The sequence below is a fragment of the Lonchura striata genome, chromosome 4, assembly GCF_050655825.1.
Source record: "Lonchura striata isolate lonStrDom1 chromosome 4, ASM5065582v1, whole genome shotgun sequence".
Lineage (NCBI taxonomy): Eukaryota > Metazoa > Chordata > Aves > Passeriformes > Estrildidae > Lonchura > Lonchura striata.
Window position 1 is genome coordinate 17,507,112 of NC_140706.1, and position 23,112 is coordinate 17,530,223.

Below are 23,112 nucleotides of genomic sequence, written 5' to 3' on the forward strand. Positions count from 1 at the left end.
TACGCATGAGTAAAAATATAATTCATCCCAAGATTTCACAACAGCATTTCCTGCGGGCAGATTAGCCAATTGTGGTACAACAGACAGTGTCATGGCACATGGATCACGCTTGAATGCTCTACCTAAACATTTTAAATGCTTGAAACACATTAAATTCACCTTGCAGTAAAATAATTTTCATATACACACTTCTCTTAACTTTATTTTCTTCCCTTGCTATGGCGGCAGAAACTGCCAAGTCCTTCCAGCGCAGTAGTACCAGGAGCCTGAAGAACTGGCTCTTTCAGGCATATAAACACCCTCTTATACCAGACCATGGCAAATCTAAGATTAGTAAAAGGTATTCATCACTCATTTACCATCAATCTTTAAAGTAGACAAGAAAAATTACTTACTGTTCATATTTCAAATTTTGATTTAAAATCACTTAACTCCCACTTAAAACCTCACTGTTGAAACCACTGAGGGAGAAAAACCTTCACAACATGCCTTGGAAATCCACTAGTCTAGACTATCAGGTATCTTTGATTTTACTCTATAAATTCAAAGAGTACTCCCTGATACAGCTCTTTCATAAATCCACAGAAATGGATTCATATCAATGAATGTCCAAACTGTTAAGACTTTTCTCAACCTGCAATTACAACAGATTGGGAGTCTCTGTTTTGTTGGGGTATTTTAACCTTTGCAGTGCCACTCATTGGGTAGGCATTAGCTGTATATCAATCTACCAAAAAGTATTTGCAGAAGAAAACTCTGAAACAAAAGAGATACCAAAAGATCTCAAAATTAACAGTGCTGACATGTCTAGCAGCTTTTCAGAAACAGTGAAAGATGTTAATGCAACATAGGCTGGTAGCACTACCAGGATTGCACCTAGGACAGTCTTTAAATTAAGAAATTACAGTGGTGGACAAACAGACTTGTATTTCTCACATAAAAGGGATGTGGGGAGACAACTTTATTAGAAAGTTGTTTGGCTTTAATATTTTTGCTGGTTTTAACACCAATGAATACATTTATATAAACTATATTTTAGCTCTAGCAACAGGCAATTAATAATTTCAGATGTTGATTTTTCTTTGGCAAAGCTCAACCAACAAGATACATCTATAGATATGTATTTGTCCAAATGGAAGAAAATCTCTCCAAAAGAAATGGAAAAAAGGATTTGAGTTAGGGTAACATCTTTTATAATAACTTATCTTCCACCATCAAGAATCCTTCTAAAAAACAAAACAAGGAAAACAAACAAAAAAACCCCAAACAAAAAAAAAACATGCCTGATGTTGAAATCCTGGATGCTAAGAATTCTTGACTTTCTATGCTGAAAGGCACAGACCCACAAGAAAACACTGCATTTGACCTGAGGCTGTGGAGAAGACTTTAAAAATTGATTGATAGTACTGGGATTACTAGGTATGTAGCTGGTTAGAAGTGTGTAATATCACAGGGTGGAAAACCTAGAGTTTGGGGTTTTAGACTATAGAAATAAATATGAAGCAAGATGGAGGTTTTGGGGTGGAGACAGGTTGTTCTTCTTCCTCCTTCTTCATGGGTTTGGGTGATGTTTTGTGATTGGATAGAAGGGTCCGCATTGCGGGCTTTGGGGGATCAGTTATTGGGTTAAAAGGGAAAATAATCTAGGTGTCTTTTCTTAATTGGATAGTTGAGTTTTAAAAGACCTTGTAACAAGAGTTAGCTAGCCATTCTGTGCCTTGCTAAGGAAATGCTGCCGAACTCATGGTTGTGAGACTTTCACTGATAAGAAATAATAAACACCTGAGTCTGAACATGGAATACTGTCTCAAGTGCCTTCAGTCCTGACCTTGAGAAACAGATAGCCCCGCACCACACAAAAGCCAACCAACCAATCAAAGAAAAACCCCAAAAATCCAAACAAAAAACCCTACCCCCACAACAACTCAAATCACAGGCCAGGCAGTACAGCAATCTTACATGGACAATCTATTAAAAGATTCTTAATTTTCTCCTAATTCTAAATAACACTGTAAATAAGGGTACCCCATATTCATCAGTGAAGACCACTAACAGATGTTAGGATAGTAGAAAAATTTAGGTTTCAAGGGATGTGTTGAGGTCAGTCATATATACTACAAATTCTGGCTCAAATTACAAGTAAATCAGATCAACTGCCCCACTGTTACATCCAATAAAGGCCTGAAAACCTCACAGGATGCAGATTTCACTACCACACAACTCTCTGTTTAATCACTCTCATGACAGAAGATACTGTTGTGTCAAATTGGAACAGCCCCTTATCAAAGCCATAGATAAGGGGACAAATAGCAACTCACAACAAAAAAAAAATTTTTGTGCCTAATGTTCTTGTTGAGATGGAAAAAGTATCTTGATGAAAGATTACTTATATTTAAATATGGTTTACTAAGTGAAAAAAAGCTCTTTAATTTAATTACACTTTGCAATGAAGCATTTCAGTAGCCAGTTATCTACAATTTAAAAGTGCATGTATATGTACTTAAAAATTTACTGCTTTCTGTCTCAGCACAATGAAGACTGTCTTAATTATTAATAAAGCATCCTGCAGGCACAAGCTATGCCTACACATACACATTGACATGTATATATTATGGATAAATTATCTTTTCCTTAACACAACTTGAAAGTAAATGTGAGATGGGAAGCATACTAGCTACCATGGACTCTTCCTATATGAAATGCTTCTTTAAGAGGGAAATGAAGGAAGAGCACAAGGTAAGAAATTACAGAAACAGGTTATACATTACACACATTAAAAAGTCAGCCTATCCTTTCACTGGTTCTCTGAGGTGTAGATTTTATGTGGACAAATCAAATGCTTATGACTGAATTTTTACATTTCCCAGTGGGGAACGTACGGGTCAGGCTGGAAGGGGCTACAGTGGGTGATTTGGTCCAACCTCCTTGCCACATACAATAAGCCCAGAGCACACAGTACAGGATTGCATCCAGATGGTTCTTGAGTATCTCCAGTGTAGAAGACTCCTGGGAAAGCTGTTCTATCTCTCGCCATCTGCACAGTAAAGAAGTTCTTTCTCATGTTCAAATGGAACTTCTGTGCATCAGTTTGACTGTTGCATCTTGTCCTGTTACTTGGGTCCACTGAGCAGAGCCTGGCTCCATCCTCCTGCCACCCTCCCTCCAGGTACTGACTGACACTGATGAGCTCCCCTCTCATTTGTGTCTTCTTGAGGCTGAACAGGCCCAGTTCCCTCAGCCTGTCCTCGAAAGAGAGATGGTCCAGACCCTTCAGCATCTTTGTCACCCTCCTCTGGGCCTGTTCCAGGAGCTCCACGTCTCTCTTGTACTGAGGAACCCAGAACTGGACACTGCACTCCTGCCTCTCACCAGGGCTGAGTAGAGGGTCAGGATCACCTCCCTCATCCTGTTGTCAGCGCTCTCCCTAACACACCCCAGGGTACCACTGGCCCTCTCGACCACAAGGGCACTGCTGGCTCATGGACATCTTGTTGTCCACCAGGAGCTCCAAATCTTTCTCTGCAGAGCTGCTCCACAGCAGGTCAGTGCCCAGACTGTGCTGGTGCTTGGGGCTATTCTTCCCCTGGTGCAGGATCCTTTGCACTTGCCTTTGTGGAATTTCAAGTTACTATGGAAATGTAATGGAGATTAAAATATTTAGCATCTTTTTGTATAGACACTTTTATTACATTCAAGACTGTTAAAATTTTTGACCTGTTTACTCTTATTTGCATACTTTTTTCCTTTAAGAATAGATTTAAACATAGCATAGTCATTTTCTACTCTAATTAACATACATTTCACTTTCCAGTAAAATTAAACTTCTATTTTGGTAAGTTTATCACCCTCTTTACAAAATAATGCATTAGCAAATTCACATTATCATAAATTAACACATCTGTAAATATTATTTATTAGTTATTAAAACTATGACTTATTACGTCTACCTCAATGAGCACTTCCTCATTGTTTTATTTGTTGCTTGTATGCCCCAAAACTATACCCCTTTCAACAGTAACAGAGAAGAATTATTAGATGCGGATGAGGTCAAGTGATGTTTGAGTAAAACAATAACCTAAAGTGCAACAAGTTGCCAGCTACAAATACCATGTCCCCAAAATTACCAGAAAAATTAATACAGTGACAGAAATAATTTAGAAGTATCTACATTTTCATTACCGTTTTCAAGAAGTGAACAGGAGAAAAAAAGTTAGTACGTCAACAGATGAATTATAAAGTTGTCAGTACCGTTTAAAATTCAATCATTATGCAGATACATGTTCCTGACATAATCCTCTGATTTATTGTTCTAAAGGCTTTATTTAAATGTATCACAGAATCACTAGGTTGGAAGAGACCTTCAAGATCGAGTTCAACCCAGCCCTAACACCTCAACTAAACCATGGCACAGAGTGGCACATCCAGTCTTTTTTTAAACACATCCAGGGATGGTGACTCCACCACCTCCCTGGGCAGATCATTTCAATACTTTATCACTCTTTCCATAAAAAACTTTTTCCTAACATCCAACCTAAATTTCCCTTGATGCAGCTTGTGACTGTGTCCTCTGATTCTGCCAGTTGCTGCTTGGAGAAAGAGACCAACCCCCACCTGACTACAGCCACCTTTCAGGGAGTTGTAGAGAGTGATAAGGTCACCCCTGAGTCTCCTTTTCTCCATGATAAACACCCCCAGCTCCCTCAGTCGTTCCTCACAGGGTTTGTGTTCCAAGCCCCTCTCCAGCCTCGTTGCCTCCTCTGGACACGCTCAAGCGTCTCAACGTCCTTCCCAAACTGAGGGCCCAGAACTGGACACAGCACTCGAGGTGTGGCCTCACCAGTGCCGAGTTCAGGGGGAGAATGACCTCCCTGCTCCTGCTGGCCACACCATTCCTGACACAGGCCAGGATGCCCTTGGCCCTCTTAGCCACCAGGGCTCACTGCTGGCTCATATCAACACATCTCTACCTGAAAACCACCATAGTGAAATGGCAAATGTTTTTCCTATCAAGTGTAGCATCACAAGAAATGAACAAATATGAAATGCATAAAGAAGCTCTCACCTAGTAAGCAGTAAAGTGACAATCATACTGTCTGAATTAACTATTTAAACACTAACAATTTATTTCTGTTATCTCCATTTCATCTCTTAAATTAAATGTGGGGAAAGGAACTTATCTACAAAGTACAAAACACTCATAAGGAAACAAGGGGAAGTATGAAGAGTAAGACAAAATAAAATTAAGCAAAAAAAATGTCAAAAAATGCAATTTTCAAGGCATGCAAGTTATCACAATGAAGTTCAGGAAAATAATTTGAAACTACTCAATATAATGTGAATGCTTAAAATAGTTACAGTGACTGTCAACTGTTTTTCCTTTTACTATTGATTATCTATTTAAGTCTGAAAAACTGTTTAAACTACAATAATAGGTTCTGTCAGAGGTCACAAAGCATTTAAAGAGGAAAAATTTACTGCGCTTAAATATCTATGACTTTTAAACACATCTTGCTTGTACAAAAGGGAAAAAAATAAAATTATATCATTATTAATTAGTGTAGCACACTTGTTATCCCTCCATTTATACTGAAGACAACTGGCTATTATTAATCTTTCGTTGATGCATTAACTCCTACTATAGTGCACAATAAAGAATGTTCTCATTCTGATGAGACTACCATACCCTCAAAACACTGCTATCCCAGTTCACTTTAAATGCTCAAAACTTGATGCCAGCCTTGCTGCTTTCTTTTCCTTTTCTTGAAAGAAGATACTAAAATAACCTAAAAACCCCTTACAAATGACAGGAGTTAAATGGAAGAAAGCTGCATTCTTATGATTTTAAAGAAAATTAGGATCTGGATTCATGAAGAAAACTTAAATCATTATCTCAAACTAACTTGAGTTTCAAGTATTTCTTGTCTGAAAATTGTAATGAGTTTCAACAAATAACAACCATCAGCAGATGCCTTTATTACCTAAGAAAATGCCATCACTGCTGATAACCTTGCTTCTTTGGCACAGCAACTTACTTCTACAATAAAGCTCAGCTACCAGTGAAAAGATGCTTTCTTCTGGTATATGGGAGAGGGAATGGTAGAGTGTTTGAATTTATTTAGGTCAGGTGACTGGGATTGGAGCCTTCCAGTTTTAGAAGAAGAATAAAATACTTTTAATTCCCTGAAGCCAAAAGTCATTTGGAACTCTTCCTAGATGCTGTGAGATGATTATGAAACTGGCTACTTTCCCAGTCAAATGGCCTAGAAAAATCCTTATCTCTAAAGTTTATGCTTGCTCCCAGGTAGATCAACCTGCCAATCCTGACCTTCTACCAGCTGGAAAAAGGCTGACTGTAAGAGAAGCTATAATGCTGCCTCTTATCTCATAGGCAATGTATCATCTGTAAGGAAAGTGAAAACAGGAAGCAAAAGATATCCAAGAAGTTACTCCCATCAGACTCACTCCCATCCCCCTGCACCTTTGGCATATACCAAATCTGTGAAGTAAGCAGAAAAACTCTCAAAATAAATGTCAACAACAAGTCTTTAATAAATTCACTCTCTCTTAGGGGCTCTAATACATCTGCTTCCTCTGCAAATATACTTTGCAACTGTTCAATAAATGGTTTGACACTTAAGAAATTAAAGAAGTAATTTTCTTTACAACATAGTGTTTGCATAATGAAACAACCAACAAAGCAAATCCAGCTATCACAGCATTATAGTACAATTCCCACTGAAACTGCCCTCCCACCTGCATGTGAGATTATAATTTTTTGCTGTTACATGTCATTCATACTATTGAATAATTCATTCATACATATTAAAAGAACACTTAGCTATTGTAACTTTTCAATCACAAAAAAATACATAAAAATAAATAACAGATCCCTTATTTAAGACATTCTGTTCTCAGAATTACTAATGAAACAAACAGTATATCACTTCATTTTTAAAGTGAAAATAGTTTATCAAGAAGTACTTACAATCTTTCTAGAAGGTGTAATCCAGAGAAGGAACCGTTCTTCAACTCTGTTATTTTGTTGTTACTTAAAATCCTGCAAACAAAACCAACCAAGAACAATGTATTACAGGTTTGGTAACAAAATTTTTTGCCACAGCTTACACTTCTTTTGTAACTCTTTTTGTTTAACAGCCTGTGTATCCAACTACAATGCCTAGCTCATTGTCCTAAGGTGTATACAACATCACTGCTTAAATATTATTATAAAGGAGAAAAAGAATGTTTTGTATGTCATCTGTTTTAAATACCATGCAAGCTTATATATATATAACATCTGAAAGGAAATACACCCATCTAGGATTATCCTAATAAGACCAAGAAGTGGTATAGTAGAAATGAGGTATTAAAGAACCAATCAGTACATTCAACATTCTTGTCTTCTGTACCCATTTGGTTTGCCAAACCAAGCAGCATCTTTAGCCTGGATCAGGCCTATCTTGCCAAGCACCCAATCCTCCAATCACAGCCATCTGCACAGATCACAGCAGATGCTAATTATCCTCAAGGTAGGGAATTCTTTCTATAGCTGTTATTTCCTTACTTTGAAGGACCTGCTTTCTATACAACCACATAGCCCTCTGTTGGATAAAAAAACAAAACAAAACAAAACAAAAAAGACAACTTTCCTTTCGAATCATGTCAAATTTTGGCATCTGAGATACTCCTTACAAAAGGGTTCACAGCACAACTCTCCATTCCATAAAAAATGCTTCATTTCACTTGTTTTGAAAACACCTCCTGCCAGCTTTATTTAATGTTCCCCACTTCTAGACACTGAAACACACTGTAACTAATCCACTTCCCTCTTTTTACTATGTACAGTTATGTACAAAACTCTCTTTTCCATTTGTAAAATCCACGTTTTACTTAATTATTCTTTATACAAAAGCCACTTGTGCCACCTTAATAATTTTTGAGTTCTTTCCAGCTTTGTTACACTAAAATAATTGTGAGGTAAGACCACCAGACCAGAAATAGTATGTAACACACAGAGAAGTCACAAATCTACATACTGGAATAATGGCGTTCTGTTTCCTACAATTTCCCTAGCAATTCCTAACACATCATCTGCTTCATCACTTGTGCTAAGAATCTAAGATTTCTACTCAACTCAATGCCCATCATCTTATACAAGACAGGAGTGGCTTTGTCCCCAATAAATTTTTCACTTTTTAAAGTGCACTGCTGCTGCCATTTTATTGCCCAATTACTTTTACAAACTTCTTCCAAAATTCTTCACTTTATCCTCATCCTTATTACATCAATCAACACACTCAATTAATGCCAACCCCTTACTCACACTGTTTTTACAGGTCATTAGGAAATAAGCTGTGCATTACAGTTCTCTATGACTCCACTCCACTGAGAAGGATTTATTGCCACACCCTCTTCCTATCCTTTAGCAAGTCAGCTGCTGATCTGATGATACTCCATTTAAGACTGATGTACTTTTTTCATCAAATGCCTATGGCAAGGGACAGACACACCTTTTAGAAAAGCATGCTTCATTGAAAGAGCTGGATCAACCTTGCAAAAATTTTGCTACCTCTGAAGAACTCCAAAGGACTGTAGGGAGAGCTTCTTATTACACAAGAAATAAAATTTCCACAGTACCTTTATCCAGGTATCCAATATAGTTATTATAAATTCTACTGATTTTTCAACACAAGCATCAGACTTAGAACCATGCAGATAGTGATGTACTTTTAAAAATGAAAATTCGCTATCTTCCAGTCCTCAAAAATCATGTCATTCTAAGCAAGACTTCAGACGTTACATCCCCGAGTTCTTCTAAAAGCTCTTCAGTTACACCATCTTGTCCTGGAAACTTATTCACTCTGTCAGATTGTTCTACAATGTCTGCTACAGTCACTTCAATTTCAGAGAGATCCTCTATCAAATGCATCCTTCATATCCAACATAACCCCACACTTCTTCACTTACACCAATTACATCTTCAGTCTGGATAACTACTTCTGCACTTAAAGGTGTCACATTATGAGATTCCTTTCCAGTTCACCACATGTTTCAAATGTCCTTTACAACAGCCACAATCCAAACACACATACATATCCCCCCTCTTTCCTCCAGTGAATAAAGTTTACTACATAATGACAAGGATTAATACTTCAAAACACACAGTGAATAAGATAAAACTAAAATACCGATATAGCAATCTATGAAAACAGCATCATTTTGACACAACTCTATTACACTAGGTAGTTTTCTTCTCCAGGTTTCTCAAAGATTACCTCAAGACTCTGTAGTTTAGACAAACACAGAGCAGGCATTTTTTGTGAAAAGTTCTGACTCAAACTCTCTTTCTCATCTCACATACACAAAGTCAAAACAGCTGAACAAACTGTTTGAAAATCTTTTAATTTCCAGCCTGATGGTAGGAAGGTTTGAAAATTCTTGAAGTTAATTTTAAATAATTCAAAGGTAACATGTTCTGATGCTATAATGAAGAGATTACATTCCTTCTTCTCACCTTCCAATAATACCTTGTATTTCTGCACCTCATGTCAACTCATCCCTGGTGTCCATTGCTCCACAAGCTGCAAATATTAAACTATACATTTACCCAGGGCAACTCCTAGGAGATTGATTTATATGCCAACTACACAAGTGTGATCAACCTAGTGTCCTACACAGTCAGATAATACCAGGTGAAGACTGATCAAAGGAATGGTGGAAAGGAAGAAGGGGAAAAAATACTTAAAAGTATACTGAGAAATTGCTATTGTGCCCGTAATATCCATTAGAGTGTCAGCAAAGAGCATTTTCTCTTGTGAAAATATAGTTCTGTAGTCCAATACATTAAGCTACCTCACAAGAAGAAAATAAGGAAAATTTTCCCTTGGCTGCAGCTGAGACAACCTAGATGAACAAACAAAACAGTGCTGGTTTTTAAAAACACACATAGAAACCAAGGAAGCCCAGGAACTCCTAAAAAATCTACATGTATTTCAATGACTCTTTCCATCAAGAATGGCACAACATTTAACACAAAACCACTATGATACATTTGCAAGAGTGAAAGTTGGGTGATAATAATCATCATCTACAAATTGGAATGCCTGCAAAACTAGTAAAATTTAACCTGAAGCATTACAATAAAACATCCTAAAGTCTTTGAAATTACTTCCCCTTCTACACAAAAAGGTTTCAACCTAAACAGTAAGTATTATTTGTAAAAATGGTAAGTACTGGATACATCCAACCAGTAAACCAAATAAAGTACACCTCTACTTCAGCACTATCCCTGGTTTCAGAAGAAAAATAGTAATAATATATAAAGAAGTAAATAAAGGACCTTATATAAAATCATTAATAGTTAATGCAAACTGAACATAAGGCATATGTTCAGCAGCCAGAAAAAAAATTCACACCAATTCCAGACTTCATGAGAAAATAAGGGAAAAAAACCCTTGATGTTCACAAGCAAACAAATTAAGTCAACACAAACAAGCAAATTACAATCCTTGTAGCACAGAAATTAAATTATATCTTAGTTACAATTCACTTAACCTTAAGATTTATTGATATACCCTAGTTTTTTCCAGAAAAATAAGTTGTTCAAAATGGAGCTGGAATCACTTTAAAAGTATTTATAACTGACTGAACTAAATTTAAACTAAATAAAAATAACAGTTCTGTAAGGAAAAAAGTTTTCTGACATTGCCTATAAAATAACAGGCCTAACATAGATGCCTTTGAATATCTGGGTACAAGGTAAATTTCTCTCTTGAGCGTGATTTACAAATTACAGTCAGACTGATTAAGTATTTTCTCTGCAGAGGCTGTTAGTTGTTCAACCATAAAGGTTTAGTGCAATAAATGATAGATTTTACAACACTCCATATAACCTAAAACACTTCATCACCCAAAAATGTTGTGTAATCTTAAAAAAATGCAGTTTAAAACTTGCTATTAATATATAATCTATACATTATATGAAGTATTAAGAGATGTGGCACAAGAAGACAAAACATAATAAAGCATTCAACTCAAAGTAGATGTTTTATAGTCACTTTCACAGTTTCTGTACATTAATGTACAAATGAAATGATGGACTATTATGTACCACTTAGGCAGAGGATATTATTTGTGATCAATAATAATTCTAAGTTACTAGTTAAAGACCATAATTTTTCCAGAGGCAAATAATTTTGAAAATATACTAACTTTTCCATCATTAAGAAGTCTAAAGAGAGAACAGTAGAGAGCTACCATTGAGATAAGAGTTACACTCATCCCCATCTTATTCAACTCTTTAACGAATTACTTTGAAACATAAATTATGTCACTGAAGATTCGTAAAGCCCAATGTCACTGTTGCTCCATATTTCCTATGAGCTCCATATGAGATTTTTATTTTCTTTTCTTTCAAATAATCAACAATGCCTGATTGGAACAAATGCATTGTTCTTGTCCAACACATATATCAGAAAATAAAACATGAAACTAACACAGGGAATGATAGTTCCTGTGTTTAAAAAACATGGTCATGAGAATTAACACAAAAAACCTGGAAGAACAAGCAGCTGAAAATTAGGTTCTAGAAAGACTTATGCACATCTCAAGGTACCTTACAAGAAGGGATTTCCCACTTCCTCTAAGGAGAGGAGCTGTAGCGAGACCAAAAGGTAATCTGAAACAATGTACCAAGCCCCTCAAACCCCCTCAACTCTCCCTAGCTTTTCACTTATTCCAAGAACATTGTTGAGATGCTTCTTTGTTGAATATAGCTTGGATCAAGAGCCCATTTTCCATTTTGTTCCATAAACTGGCAGACAACTTTGGCAAAACTGCAAAGAAACTCAACTATGATTCTTAACTTATTGGCAGGACCTTTAGCAGTAGATGTCCAGCATGCAAAACATAAATGCAGTCAAACCCAAAGTCTGTTCTTTGTACTATGAGGAATTTTAGCAATAGGTACTCAAGATGTACTAATTTTCCTTTCTTATACAGGGGTGGGGGGTGGGGGAATTCACAGCTGGATCCATTTTTACCATTAAAATGAAGTAATAAGCACTAAATAGAAAAAGTTTTGTTCTGTGAAACCATTTTGGCTTGTCAGCTGTAAAACAACTATCGCTAAGATAGCAGTCAACTAGACAGTAATTTAGAATGCATCTCCTACCATACAAATGAATCCTAATCCACAGGATATTATTAAAACACACACACACACACACACCCATTAACACTACTACCAAATAGTGGAAATTGCCACGAAGAAGCCTGGGTGACAGTGTAACTGTTAGCTGAACACTGAAATAGCTTCCAAAACACATTTTAAAATACTCAAATGGAGAGCCAGGAAATAGCTAATAAAGCAGATCAATTCATGGTGACTGCATACTCTAAGAACTGGGAAAGTGGCCACCAGCAAGTCAGATTAAAACAACCATCTGCAAACAACCAAGAAAAATACTTTTTGCTGAAAGTCGTGAACATGGAAAAAGAAACACATTTCTCAAAGTTTATCTTGTAGAAATTGTGATTTAACTAGGATATAAGCCCAGTATTTTTAACAGTTAGTATTCTGCTTTCTAGTGAGTTACGGGTGTCAAAGCAAAAGAAGCCTTGAAATCTAGACTGAACAGAACACAAATACTTGCTTAAAAGTAACTCTGAAATGAAAGCACTCCGTAAGCTTTATACAGAGAAAGACCTATTAATAATTCCAAAACTCTAACAAAAGGAGACAGTATTTTCCAATTCAACAAAAACGTTATAATTAAGGAAGCGTAGAAATTAAACATTTGCAAAATACAAGTTTGCAACAGATAAAAGATTTCCTGCAGTATTTCATTATTATACATATTAAACAATATTAAAATTGTAAACTAAACCTCTCAGAAGTAATGAAATTACAGAATTAAAACTGTGTCTACTTAGATCTACTTATATTGCTCCGTTTTTAACTGGTAATGTGCTAAATTCTATAATCTAATGAGGAACCTTTATTTTTCCTACATAATCCCTGGATCATTCAAGCAGTGATGCTCACTATGCAATGCCATTAGAGAATTTTTTTGATATTCAGTATGAGACAACACACTTTATTTATTGCTTTTCATTAAAAACAAACTGTTGTTAAGGACAGAAATTATTTCTAGTGAAATACCGTGCCAATCACTGGAGCAACACAGCAAGTTTTCTAGTAAAAGTACTAAATAAAAATCACCTTAGAAAAGAACAGAACAGAGAGGCAAAACAGAATGTGAGAATGAGCAGCAGTGTTGCTGAAAATCATACTAATTTCAAAATTAATTCTTGTGAAATTACAAAATTACCAATCACATTTTGCTTTCTTTCTTGTACTTATGCCAGGTTGAAAAGCCTACCAAGAAGAAAATTCAGAGGACACAGCTACACCCTATTTCTTCCAACACAAACTCTGTGTTGCCATTTCTAAAGCAAATAGAAAGCACTGGAAGTCTAATCCTTGTGACCATTTCATTCTAGGAAGCTCCCTCCAAGTTTTTTCCCCACTGGTTAGATCTGTAGCACCTGCATTATTTTAAGATACCATGATCAATTTTTTCTGTAATACCTGTCTTGCTTTACTAACTTCTGCTCCCTTCTGATTTTGTATACTTCTTAGGATTACCACTGATTTTCAGTTCAGTGCAAATTCACCTGATGCCAAAAAAATCCATACATACATGCAAGAAAGTAACTTGCTTCACACAAAATGCCACACATGGATGCCTTGCCAGCCACTTCTAACTTTAGCTGTTATGGCCAATAAATTAATAAATTCTCTGCCATAGTATCACAGTAGTACTAATTAGAACATAGACTGTCACACCCAGTCTCTCATGTATTCACATTTCCTACCAGGTGTATCTGCTCTCTAGAAAGTGCTTTGTCTAGACACGTTAACAAGCACTTCCTGTCAGCTGCTGGCACACAAAGACACATTTACAAAAATTTATATCCTAATCCTACAGAAGTAAACAGTTTTTGGATAGCTTAGCTCCCTGAACTGACTAGGCATGGAGCCAGACAAATGCTAGTACTGCAGCCAGAGAGGGGAGGGGAAAAAACCCACAAACATCCACAGAGCAGCAGACTGGGAGGTGAAGGTATGAACAGACCAGCTCCAGTTTAGGCTAGAGTTTTACCAACAGCTGGATGCTGATGCAACATTCCCCACACAGAGGGGGAGATCTCAGTTCTTGCATCTCATCACCCGCTGTGTCAGAAGCAGGCACAGAAGTTTGAAGGGGAGCTGCAGCACACAACCATATGTCAGATCACCACAACCCATAGAAACATCAATGAGCCAATCAGCACACAAATTTGTGAATTCCATTAAATTCCTGTTAACACCAGGGGCTGTTACCCTAACGAGTATTGGAAAAAGTTGTCCAGAATGTCTGACAGGACACTTTTAGAAACCTAAGCATAACTTGCAAAAACTGTTCCTGATACTAAGTTTCAAGGTAAAACATACTCTATATCAACATGGGAAAGCTAATAAGGAGTTCTTGTATGTTACAGAAATAGCTCAGGTAGAAACAGCACCAGAACTTTCCTGACTGTGTTATACCACTACCATTCCTTACATGATCCAGCTTTTCTTACTAGCATAGAGATGTCAATCATGTCGTGGGGTGATCTTGGGGATAGTAGCTGAATTTCCAAGAATGCTGCTGATCTCACATCAAGCCAGTTTACACTCAGCCTTCAGTACTTTTGCTTTGCCTTCATTCCCTCCTTAATTTTCTGGTTTCCCACCTCCATAATTGGCATAGCCATTCAAAGAAACCCACACTTCCATCCCAACTCCCAGCAATAGGTTCTGCCTCTTAATCAAATCTTCCTGTGTTTATTCACTCTAGACTCTAACCTCCCTTTCCCTGCCTCAAAGCACCTTCTTTCCCTAGATTGAAGTGACATGGCAGAGGGCACAGATTGCACTTTTAGACAAAACACCTGAAGACAGCACAGCCTGCGGCCACCTGGAGTCTGGATGAATCCTAGAATACACTGTCCAGCGCATAAAGAACTGTGGAATTAAGCTGCCTATTTCTTAACTGTCGTTAATCAGTCTGCATTCATTATGTTTGGGTTTCTTCTCCCCCACTCCCCAAAAAGCTTTTTGTCTATCTTACCAAAATGGTCAAGTTCCTACTCCATAAGTGAAAACTGCAGCCCGGCCAAAACTGGCTGACCAGCTTGGATCACACACACAAGCAAAGCAGTCGGGACTGCTCCCTGGGGACCCGAAAGCTCTGCACTGCAGTGCCCTGGCACCTGCCTTGCCCCAGGGCAGCCCGGAGATCCCTAGGACAGCGCTGTACTGCACCTCTGGACGTGACCTGCGGCAGTGCACAAGGATCGGCCACAACACAGCGATCCCCTAGACAGTAATTAGTAGGGGATATGATCCCTAGCACTCCAGAGCAACAATGCATTGCAGTTTTCACTGCTAAACACCCAAACAGTGAATACGAGGGGTAAATTAAATTCTCAGCTATTTACTAAGTAAAGACTAGAGGCATTTAATAGATGATATAATTTTTCAAAAGAAATTTAAAATTCACTATTTATCTAAGTACAGAAATCAAAACTCACAAAAATGTACTTTATGTGACGCTCTTAAACAGTTTCTTATCACTGATGAAAAGAAATGCTCAACTGTTTTTAATCTTCATGGATTAACTAGTAGTACAAAAAATGCATTTAAACTGAACAGATTCAAAAATTATATACTGTAATGGTGAAGATAGACTATATAAGGCAGTAATGACAAATCCATGAACCTGCAACATATCTGGCCCATGCAAAGTACATATGGGAATCATTAAATTCTGAAAAATCTAAACTTGCACTCCATAGTTGTTTTAAATTACAAAAATAACCTCTGAAACATGAGCAAACTGCAAGCATAGAGACATAAGAAGTTATTCATTCTTCAACACTGCAGCACAAATTCTAGTTAAATTATTTTACTCTTGGCATTAAATAAACCCAAAAATGTTAGTATTTTGCAGTTCTAAAGCAAACTCAGGAATACTACTGACCAAAAAAAGGCAACAATAAAATAAAAAAGTATTAATTATGGAGATTCAAATCTGTCTTCTTGAGGCTGGAAACAGCATAACACATTCAACATTTAATAGTCACTTTAGGGCTAATGAACACATGAAGAACATTGCTTAAATGGGTATCTACTTAGGAACAAAGGTATTGGGCAATTTTACATTAATATGGTAGCTCTGAGAATTAAAAAAGTTCCATTAGAAAAACTTAAATTTGCTATCCAGAATTATGCAGCTCTGTCCTTCTCCCTTATTTTCAAGCCAACAGTAACCAATACATAGCTCTGATAGAAAACCTGAGTCCCAGGTTTGTAACAACTCCTACAGTTTTAGCTGTGGTACAGAAGCCATATTTCTAATTATCTCATGTATTTAATCAAAAGTAAAATAATCTCACTGAGAAAGGCACATAAAAGACTTTAAAAATACTTATATAGAAGAGTACTTATTATTAAAAATAAATATGAGTCAATATAATAATTGAATACAAAATTGCATTAAGACTATTGCCAGCTACAAAATCACCATGTATGTTAAAGTCATTATTGCAGCACCTCATGAAATAGGAAAACACTATTCAATCTTGACAGTGCATCCCAGTGGACACATATAAACCATGCAACATGATGTCTTGCAAAGCTAAATAATTTTTCAGATAGAACTAAATATTGCAATTTAGAAGAAAACACTGTTCATATTGAGACATCAGAATTTTCTTACAATACTCAAATATATACAAAAGTGTACATAATAAGAGAACATTACACATACTCAATATCCTACAACAAGCTCACAGCAACGAATCCATGTTGGAAAAGTGCATACAGAAAAGCACAAATTGGTTATCTTCTCAACAAGGTAAAAGGCACACAAAATCTGATAGAAGTATAGGATACGAGCCTATCATTAAATGACACACTAAAGATTTTTAGGAGTCAGATGCAAGTATAGAATACGAGCCTATCATTAAATGACACACTAAGGATTTTTAGGAGTCAGATGCAAGTATAGAATACGAGCCTATCATTAAATGACACACTAAAGATTTTTAGGAGTCAGATGCAAGTATAGAATACGAGCCTATCATTAAATGACACACTAAGGATTTTTAGGAGTCAGATGCCACTGATAAAGAGGCATGTACATGTACTTGTGAATTAGTATATAGTAGCTACAGTCCTCAAGTATTATCTCTGTACTGCCTTGTTTTCATAAGCAAGATGCAATTTGCACAGCCTGTGTATCCACTGGTCAAAGAAAATTGTAAGTTTTAATGGGGATTATTAGTACCCTGTACCTTCAAAAATGTTATCACTACCCAAATTATTAGTACCGAGCACTTTAACAGTCTAAAATTGACTGTTGCAACCAAAAGACCAAACCCAAACCAACAGCTATCAAGAGTACCATCAAGTCATCAGGTTAGTAAATAGAAATCTACTTTAAAAGAGAAACTTCCACAGACGACATTTACATTACACTACTTAGACAAAATGTAATCAGACACGGCCATACAAATGGCTTCTTGCAATATCAGTGACATTTTGCTTTGAAACGTTTGAAATTTAAATTTGTGTCATAAATAGGAAATTTGCATAGATATTTGGAAGTCCAAGTAAGTATGCATATGAGCTTCTTAATGGATGTAGTTTGATGTGATTTTATTTAGAAGCTGGATGAAAGCTGTAACATTTTAAGATGTTTCCTATCAGCAATCCTGCTAAATGTATCTTTGAAAAGCTCTGAACATTAATTGAGGCAAATGCTCTGGCTTGTAAATCCTAACACCTTTTTAAGTGCAAACACTGGTACTCCTATGCTCCTATAAGAATATGTGCTTAAGCAAAGTTGTTTGCAGAACAGGAAGTGTCCCAGTCCAGAAATGCAATTCTTTACTGAGTACATATGCTTTTCTTTTGTTCATTTAGATTCCTGTTCTAATAATGTATGCAACAGGTAAATAATATTCTCAATAATAAGTTTCCTAGGCTTGTCTTCAGTGGACTTACACATTCTCTTCCAAAAAACAAAGTAACGGCTAATAGGCAGTAAGTTCAAACAAATATCTACCATCATCATTTGAATTTGCATCAAGAACCACAAGAGCAACAGATATTTTATCTGTCTTCCATTACAAAAGTACAGAGCATTTCTCACTTAAATGTGCAACATGGCAGTGGTTTCAATATCTAATTAAATAAAGAGCATGGAAGACAAACCATAGTTATACTCACACTGTTTTGGAATATTCACACCAAAAGCATCTCAATTGTCTGATTAACCTACAAAGGTCAAAGCAGTCGATGGTGTTCTTGTAGATAAACCCTTCATTTGTATCCAAATAAGTTATTATATAATGCTAAGAAAAAAGTCCCTTCCTTAGCTATAAATGAACTTGAATTCACCTTGGAATTTGACCTAAGTGCCCCCTAAAGCAACACCTAGTTCTTCCTGGATCGTAAAGGAAAACAAATTTACAGTACTACCAGAAATCCTACACATTACTTATTCTCTCCCATAAACACATCTCCATGCTTTAATATGCCTCTTTGCATGTCTGCTTTTCTTCCTCATTCATGAAACAACCATGTCTGCCTTTCTTCCTCAGCCATGAAACAAACTTACTTTCTCTCTTATCAGTTGAAATAAAAATAGGAATTTTTTTTGTGAATTGTAACCAAAGAGTCTCACCATACGGACCTCAATTACTAGGACAATAACATGTTTTGTGGCAAATACAGCCCAAGGCATTTCATAAATTTAGTGACCTTGCCCAACATGTATCATCATTAACCACTAACTACAATGGTGTGCAAGAATGAAGGAGCCTGGCCAGCACCCTCAGATGCTACTCCCTTATCCTACTTTCCACTATATCTCACTACTGTGAGACTACTATTGTTCTCAAAAGTATTTCACTGGGAAAAAAACAAATGGTAAATGCGAAAGGCACAGTAGCTAATCTGCTGAAAATCTAAGAATTTGACAAGTGATAAGGAAGAAATTAGTATTTCCAAAATGCATATGATCACTTCATTTGCATAATTCCTAAATCATTCAAAAAACCAAGAAGTTATATAAAGCTATATAGGTCATTGTATTTAAAACTGGTTTGTGCAAAATAGAGTTAACATAAAATAAAATTAACTAAATTAAAATGCAGCTGATATACACAAAAGTAATCTATTTTCAGCTATATATCTCTGCATTGATCCAATAATCCAAAAAGATCTAACAGAAGTAGTACTTATCTTAATAGATGAATCCCACAAGAATCAAGATAACTCAGGGCAGTTTGACTCTAATCAGACAACTGTTCACCAAGTGTTGCAATTTCAAGTATCAACTTGGGGAAAAAAAGCATCATTTTTGGCAAAAGATTAGGTAACAATTAATCCAGGCATTCCTAATCAAAATGTTAGTGAAGTGACATTTGGTGAGAAACCCCACACATCACCAACACTTTCAATCTAGGTAACAATAATAATTAAATAAAACAAAAACAAAACCAAACAAAAAAAAAAAAACAAACACAACAAAGCAAAACCTCTGAGAGAATGGAAAGCCACGGCTCACGAGTCAACAAACATGCAAGATTCTGAACCTGAACACAACAGTTACAGTTGGGAAAAGGAGGTCATTAGTTTAATAATCCTTGCCTTATATTTAAGCAAAATTTTGAAGTGTATGTTCATTACATTGTATGCTATTTCCTATAAATAGCAATGAAAAATGGCATTGTTTCTTGCTATGTCTACTAAAGCGTTCAAATCAGAAAAATGTTTCAGATGTTGTTATGAACTTCAAAAGGCTGGTTAATTGAAAGCTACTAATTAGTGTATGTAGATATGCTCTAGATATTGAAGGAGTATAAAAATCAAGATGAAAGATGAACCATTCTTCCAAATTCTTCTGTCTCTGCAATGATGAACAAAGATCCACTCACAGCAAGACTTCTGTATTTGGTATCTGCTTGCCTTTCACAGCAAGCATAACTGTGGACCCACAGTGAACTTCAGCATATCAACCAAACTAACATCTACTTATATCAAAATTTTTATGCATAATACCATACTCATAGCATTTAATCAGCTGTAATGCATTTGAGGCTAACAAAGACTAAAAGATTTGTTGATCAAACTACTGTCACTTGTACTTTTTGCCTTGTTTTCTACTTCAGAAACTTCACACAGGAACATCTATAATCATTTCTCACAAGTGATTTAGAAATATTGTCTGAACCCTTGCAGACTTCCAAGGAAGAACAACTAATTTAGCTTCATTCGGCTCCCATTTTTTGCTTTCCCTTTTTTCAGGGGTCCAAGTCTATGCCTCTGCTGGGTTCACACCTCACTAAGACTTCTGGAAGAACACCGTTCCTTGGTGTTTCAGTGCTGTCAGTGTTCATAAAAGCAGGCGATTGCTGTTCTCATGACAGCACATTCTGTACTTTTTAAATGTTGGGTTACTGGTAGATCTTTCAAACCTGCGATTTCCAGGTAAGCAGATAAATATCTTAAACTAGACCCCATATTTCAGTTCCTTTTCACTGATGAGTTTGTTGCACACTACTTGGTTGCACTTGAGTCTTCCCACGGCAGCACACGCACAATTAAGCCTCTCTAAAGAAGGGACAAGGGTTTCACTTTGGGGACCACCCACAGATGAGATCCAATGCTGAGCGATCTTGCCAAAGCCAGAGGGATTGGACCAGTTGATGTGATCTCCCTTCCAACCCAAACCATTCTATGAACTTCTTTGCTAAAGTGATCCGGTCATGTCCCAGGAAGGAAGACAACTTGCAAAGCCTCTCTTTACACGTGCATGCTTATGTCTAAATTAAGTGGCGACATATCTTTTAGTTTGGAGTAAGTTGCATATCCTGTTTGAAACTTGTTCTTCAAATGGATAAGCAGGAATTGCCTCCGCACAAAAACAGCCCGCCTACTGAGGGATGAAGGAGGGAGAGCTGGGGATGCTGATCCGCGGGGCGAGCGCCACGGGACGGTGCCTCCCCACCGATGGGGACACTTCGCCCCCTTCAAAAATTACCACCCCGGGAAACTACCGTAAAACATGGAAAGTATATCCGCTCCCAGGGCTTTCTCCAGTAGTAGAGGGGAGTCACCTCCGCTCCCACTCCTCCCCAAATCGCCCCATTTTACCTCAGACCGGCGCTCCCACTCCCCCTCCGCCCCGTCCACGTCGCACCGAGGCTGCCCACCCCCCACGCGGGGCCGGTACTCACAGCGTGACCGTCCGGTTGGGCAGCGCCTCGGGAGGCAGCACCTGAGCGAGCTCCAGGTTGCTACAAACTACCTTCACCTCCGGCGGGCCGCCGGCCGCCGCTCTGCCGGCGCTCTTGGGCCGCCCGTCGTACTTACAGCCCGGGGGCAGCGCGGCGCCGCCGCCGCCCAGCACCGCCAGCAGCAGCAGCGCGGGCAGGAGCCGCGCCGGGCGGCGGCGGCGGCGCGGCGGGCGGCAGAGAGCGCGGCGGCCCGGGGGCAGCATGGCGGGGCCGCGCAGGACCCTGCTCCGCTCCTCCCGGCGACGGACGGGCCGGGCGGGAGAGCTGGAGGGAGGGAGGGGGCTCCGGTCCGCCCCGGCCTAGCCCCGCGGGGGCGGTGCCGCCGCCATGCGGTGCCGCGGGAGCGGCGGGCGGGCAGGAGCCGTGGCGGCCGGGCCGCCTTTGTGTGGCGCGGGTCGTGCCGGGCCGAGCGCGGCGGCAGCGCCGCCTCCCGCCGGGGCCGGACCCGCGGCACCGAGCGCGCCCGCCGGGCCGCGGCCCCAGTGCGCACGCGCCGGTGGCGGCAGCGCCCCGCGCATGCGCGGCGCCGGGCCGGGCGGGTCTGTGGCGGCCGTGCCCTCAGAGCGGAGGCTGGGCGCGCTGCCGTGCTGCAGCCTGAGGGGCCCGGTGAGTCCCGGTGAGCCCTGTCCTCCTCCATAAAGAGCCCTGGCTTCCCTCCCCTCTGCTTCCATGACTTGGCTCCTGCCCTCCTGCTCCAGTTCCTTAGCCTTACAAGGAGGGCTGTTGCTGTTCTTGCTTCATGGAGGAAAGACAATCCCCTGCCTAGGTGCTGAATGGCTTCAAAATTCATAACGCTAAGTTAAAACTTTTCTCAAATTGGCCCTGTAAAACGAGTTAACCAATTATTCCCACTTGAAAGCCAGAAGTTATTTGAATATAATTTACCTCAACTAATAAAAAAACCAAAACACACACACACACAAAACTCCACCTACCTACACTGTGTGTTTTCATGGCACACTTGAAACTACTTTCTGGTGTGTAATTAGGTCATGTTCTCACATTTCTCTGCAGCCAGGCACAAACACTTTCGTGCCAATGACAGCTGAAACTCTCAGTATGTTCTATGTCTTTGGTAGGTGTGAGGATAATAACAACAATCTAACAATACAATTACAAAAAGTGGCAGGCACTGGTTAAGATTTTGCAGAACCCAAAGGAAGTTCTGGTAACTAACCAAGAACTCACAGTGCCCCATCCTTTGAGAACAGAGCTGGCAAATGACACCCTGCAAACTACCTGCAATTACCCAGAAACGTCATTTTAGATTTTGTCAGAAATGACTGCCAAAATGAGTCTTATGAAATCTCTAACCTAAGATGCCTTTGAATAATGCTGAACACTCAGACTGTAACTCAGTTTTAAATGTAACCTAACAAAAGATTCTGGCAAACCATTGGAGTTGTGGGTTGGAGCAAGAGGAACAAGATTACAGTAAAATCTTCACAATCACCCATTACTCCTAGACTCTGTGTCCTCTTACAAATGAAACATCTTCTAAGTACTGAAATTGTTGACCAAAGTGCAAAGAAGACACTGGTCCTTGAGCTTTAATATGATGTTTGTGTGCCACTGAGTCGCTCAACAGGACCAACCTGATCTGGGTGAGATGCGAGGCCACTGTTACACTTGAACTAAATTAGGTCAAACACAAAATGCAAAGTTGACAATGCCTTTTTGTTCTTATGCTGAAGTTATACTAACTGTAAGAGAAGA

At 38.5% G+C, this 23,112-nt stretch overlaps 1 protein-coding gene across 1 annotated transcript in view; it reads right to left on the reverse strand.

Annotated features, from left to right (window-relative positions):
• ADGRA3 (adhesion G protein-coupled receptor A3) overlaps window positions 1–21,717 on the reverse strand; it is a 55,451-nt gene extending 33,734 nt beyond the window's left edge. Inside the window, exons 1-2 of the mRNA XM_021554327.4 lie at window positions 21,337–21,717; window positions 6,986–7,057 (exon numbers count right to left, since the gene is read on the reverse strand). Coding sequence (XP_021410002.3) covers window positions 6,986–7,057; window positions 21,337–21,599 — 335 coding nt within the window. The 5' untranslated portion in view covers window positions 21,600–21,717. The remainder of the gene's footprint in view (window positions 1–6,985; window positions 7,058–21,336) is intronic.
• Between the last annotated feature and the right edge of the window lie 1,395 nt (window positions 21,718–23,112).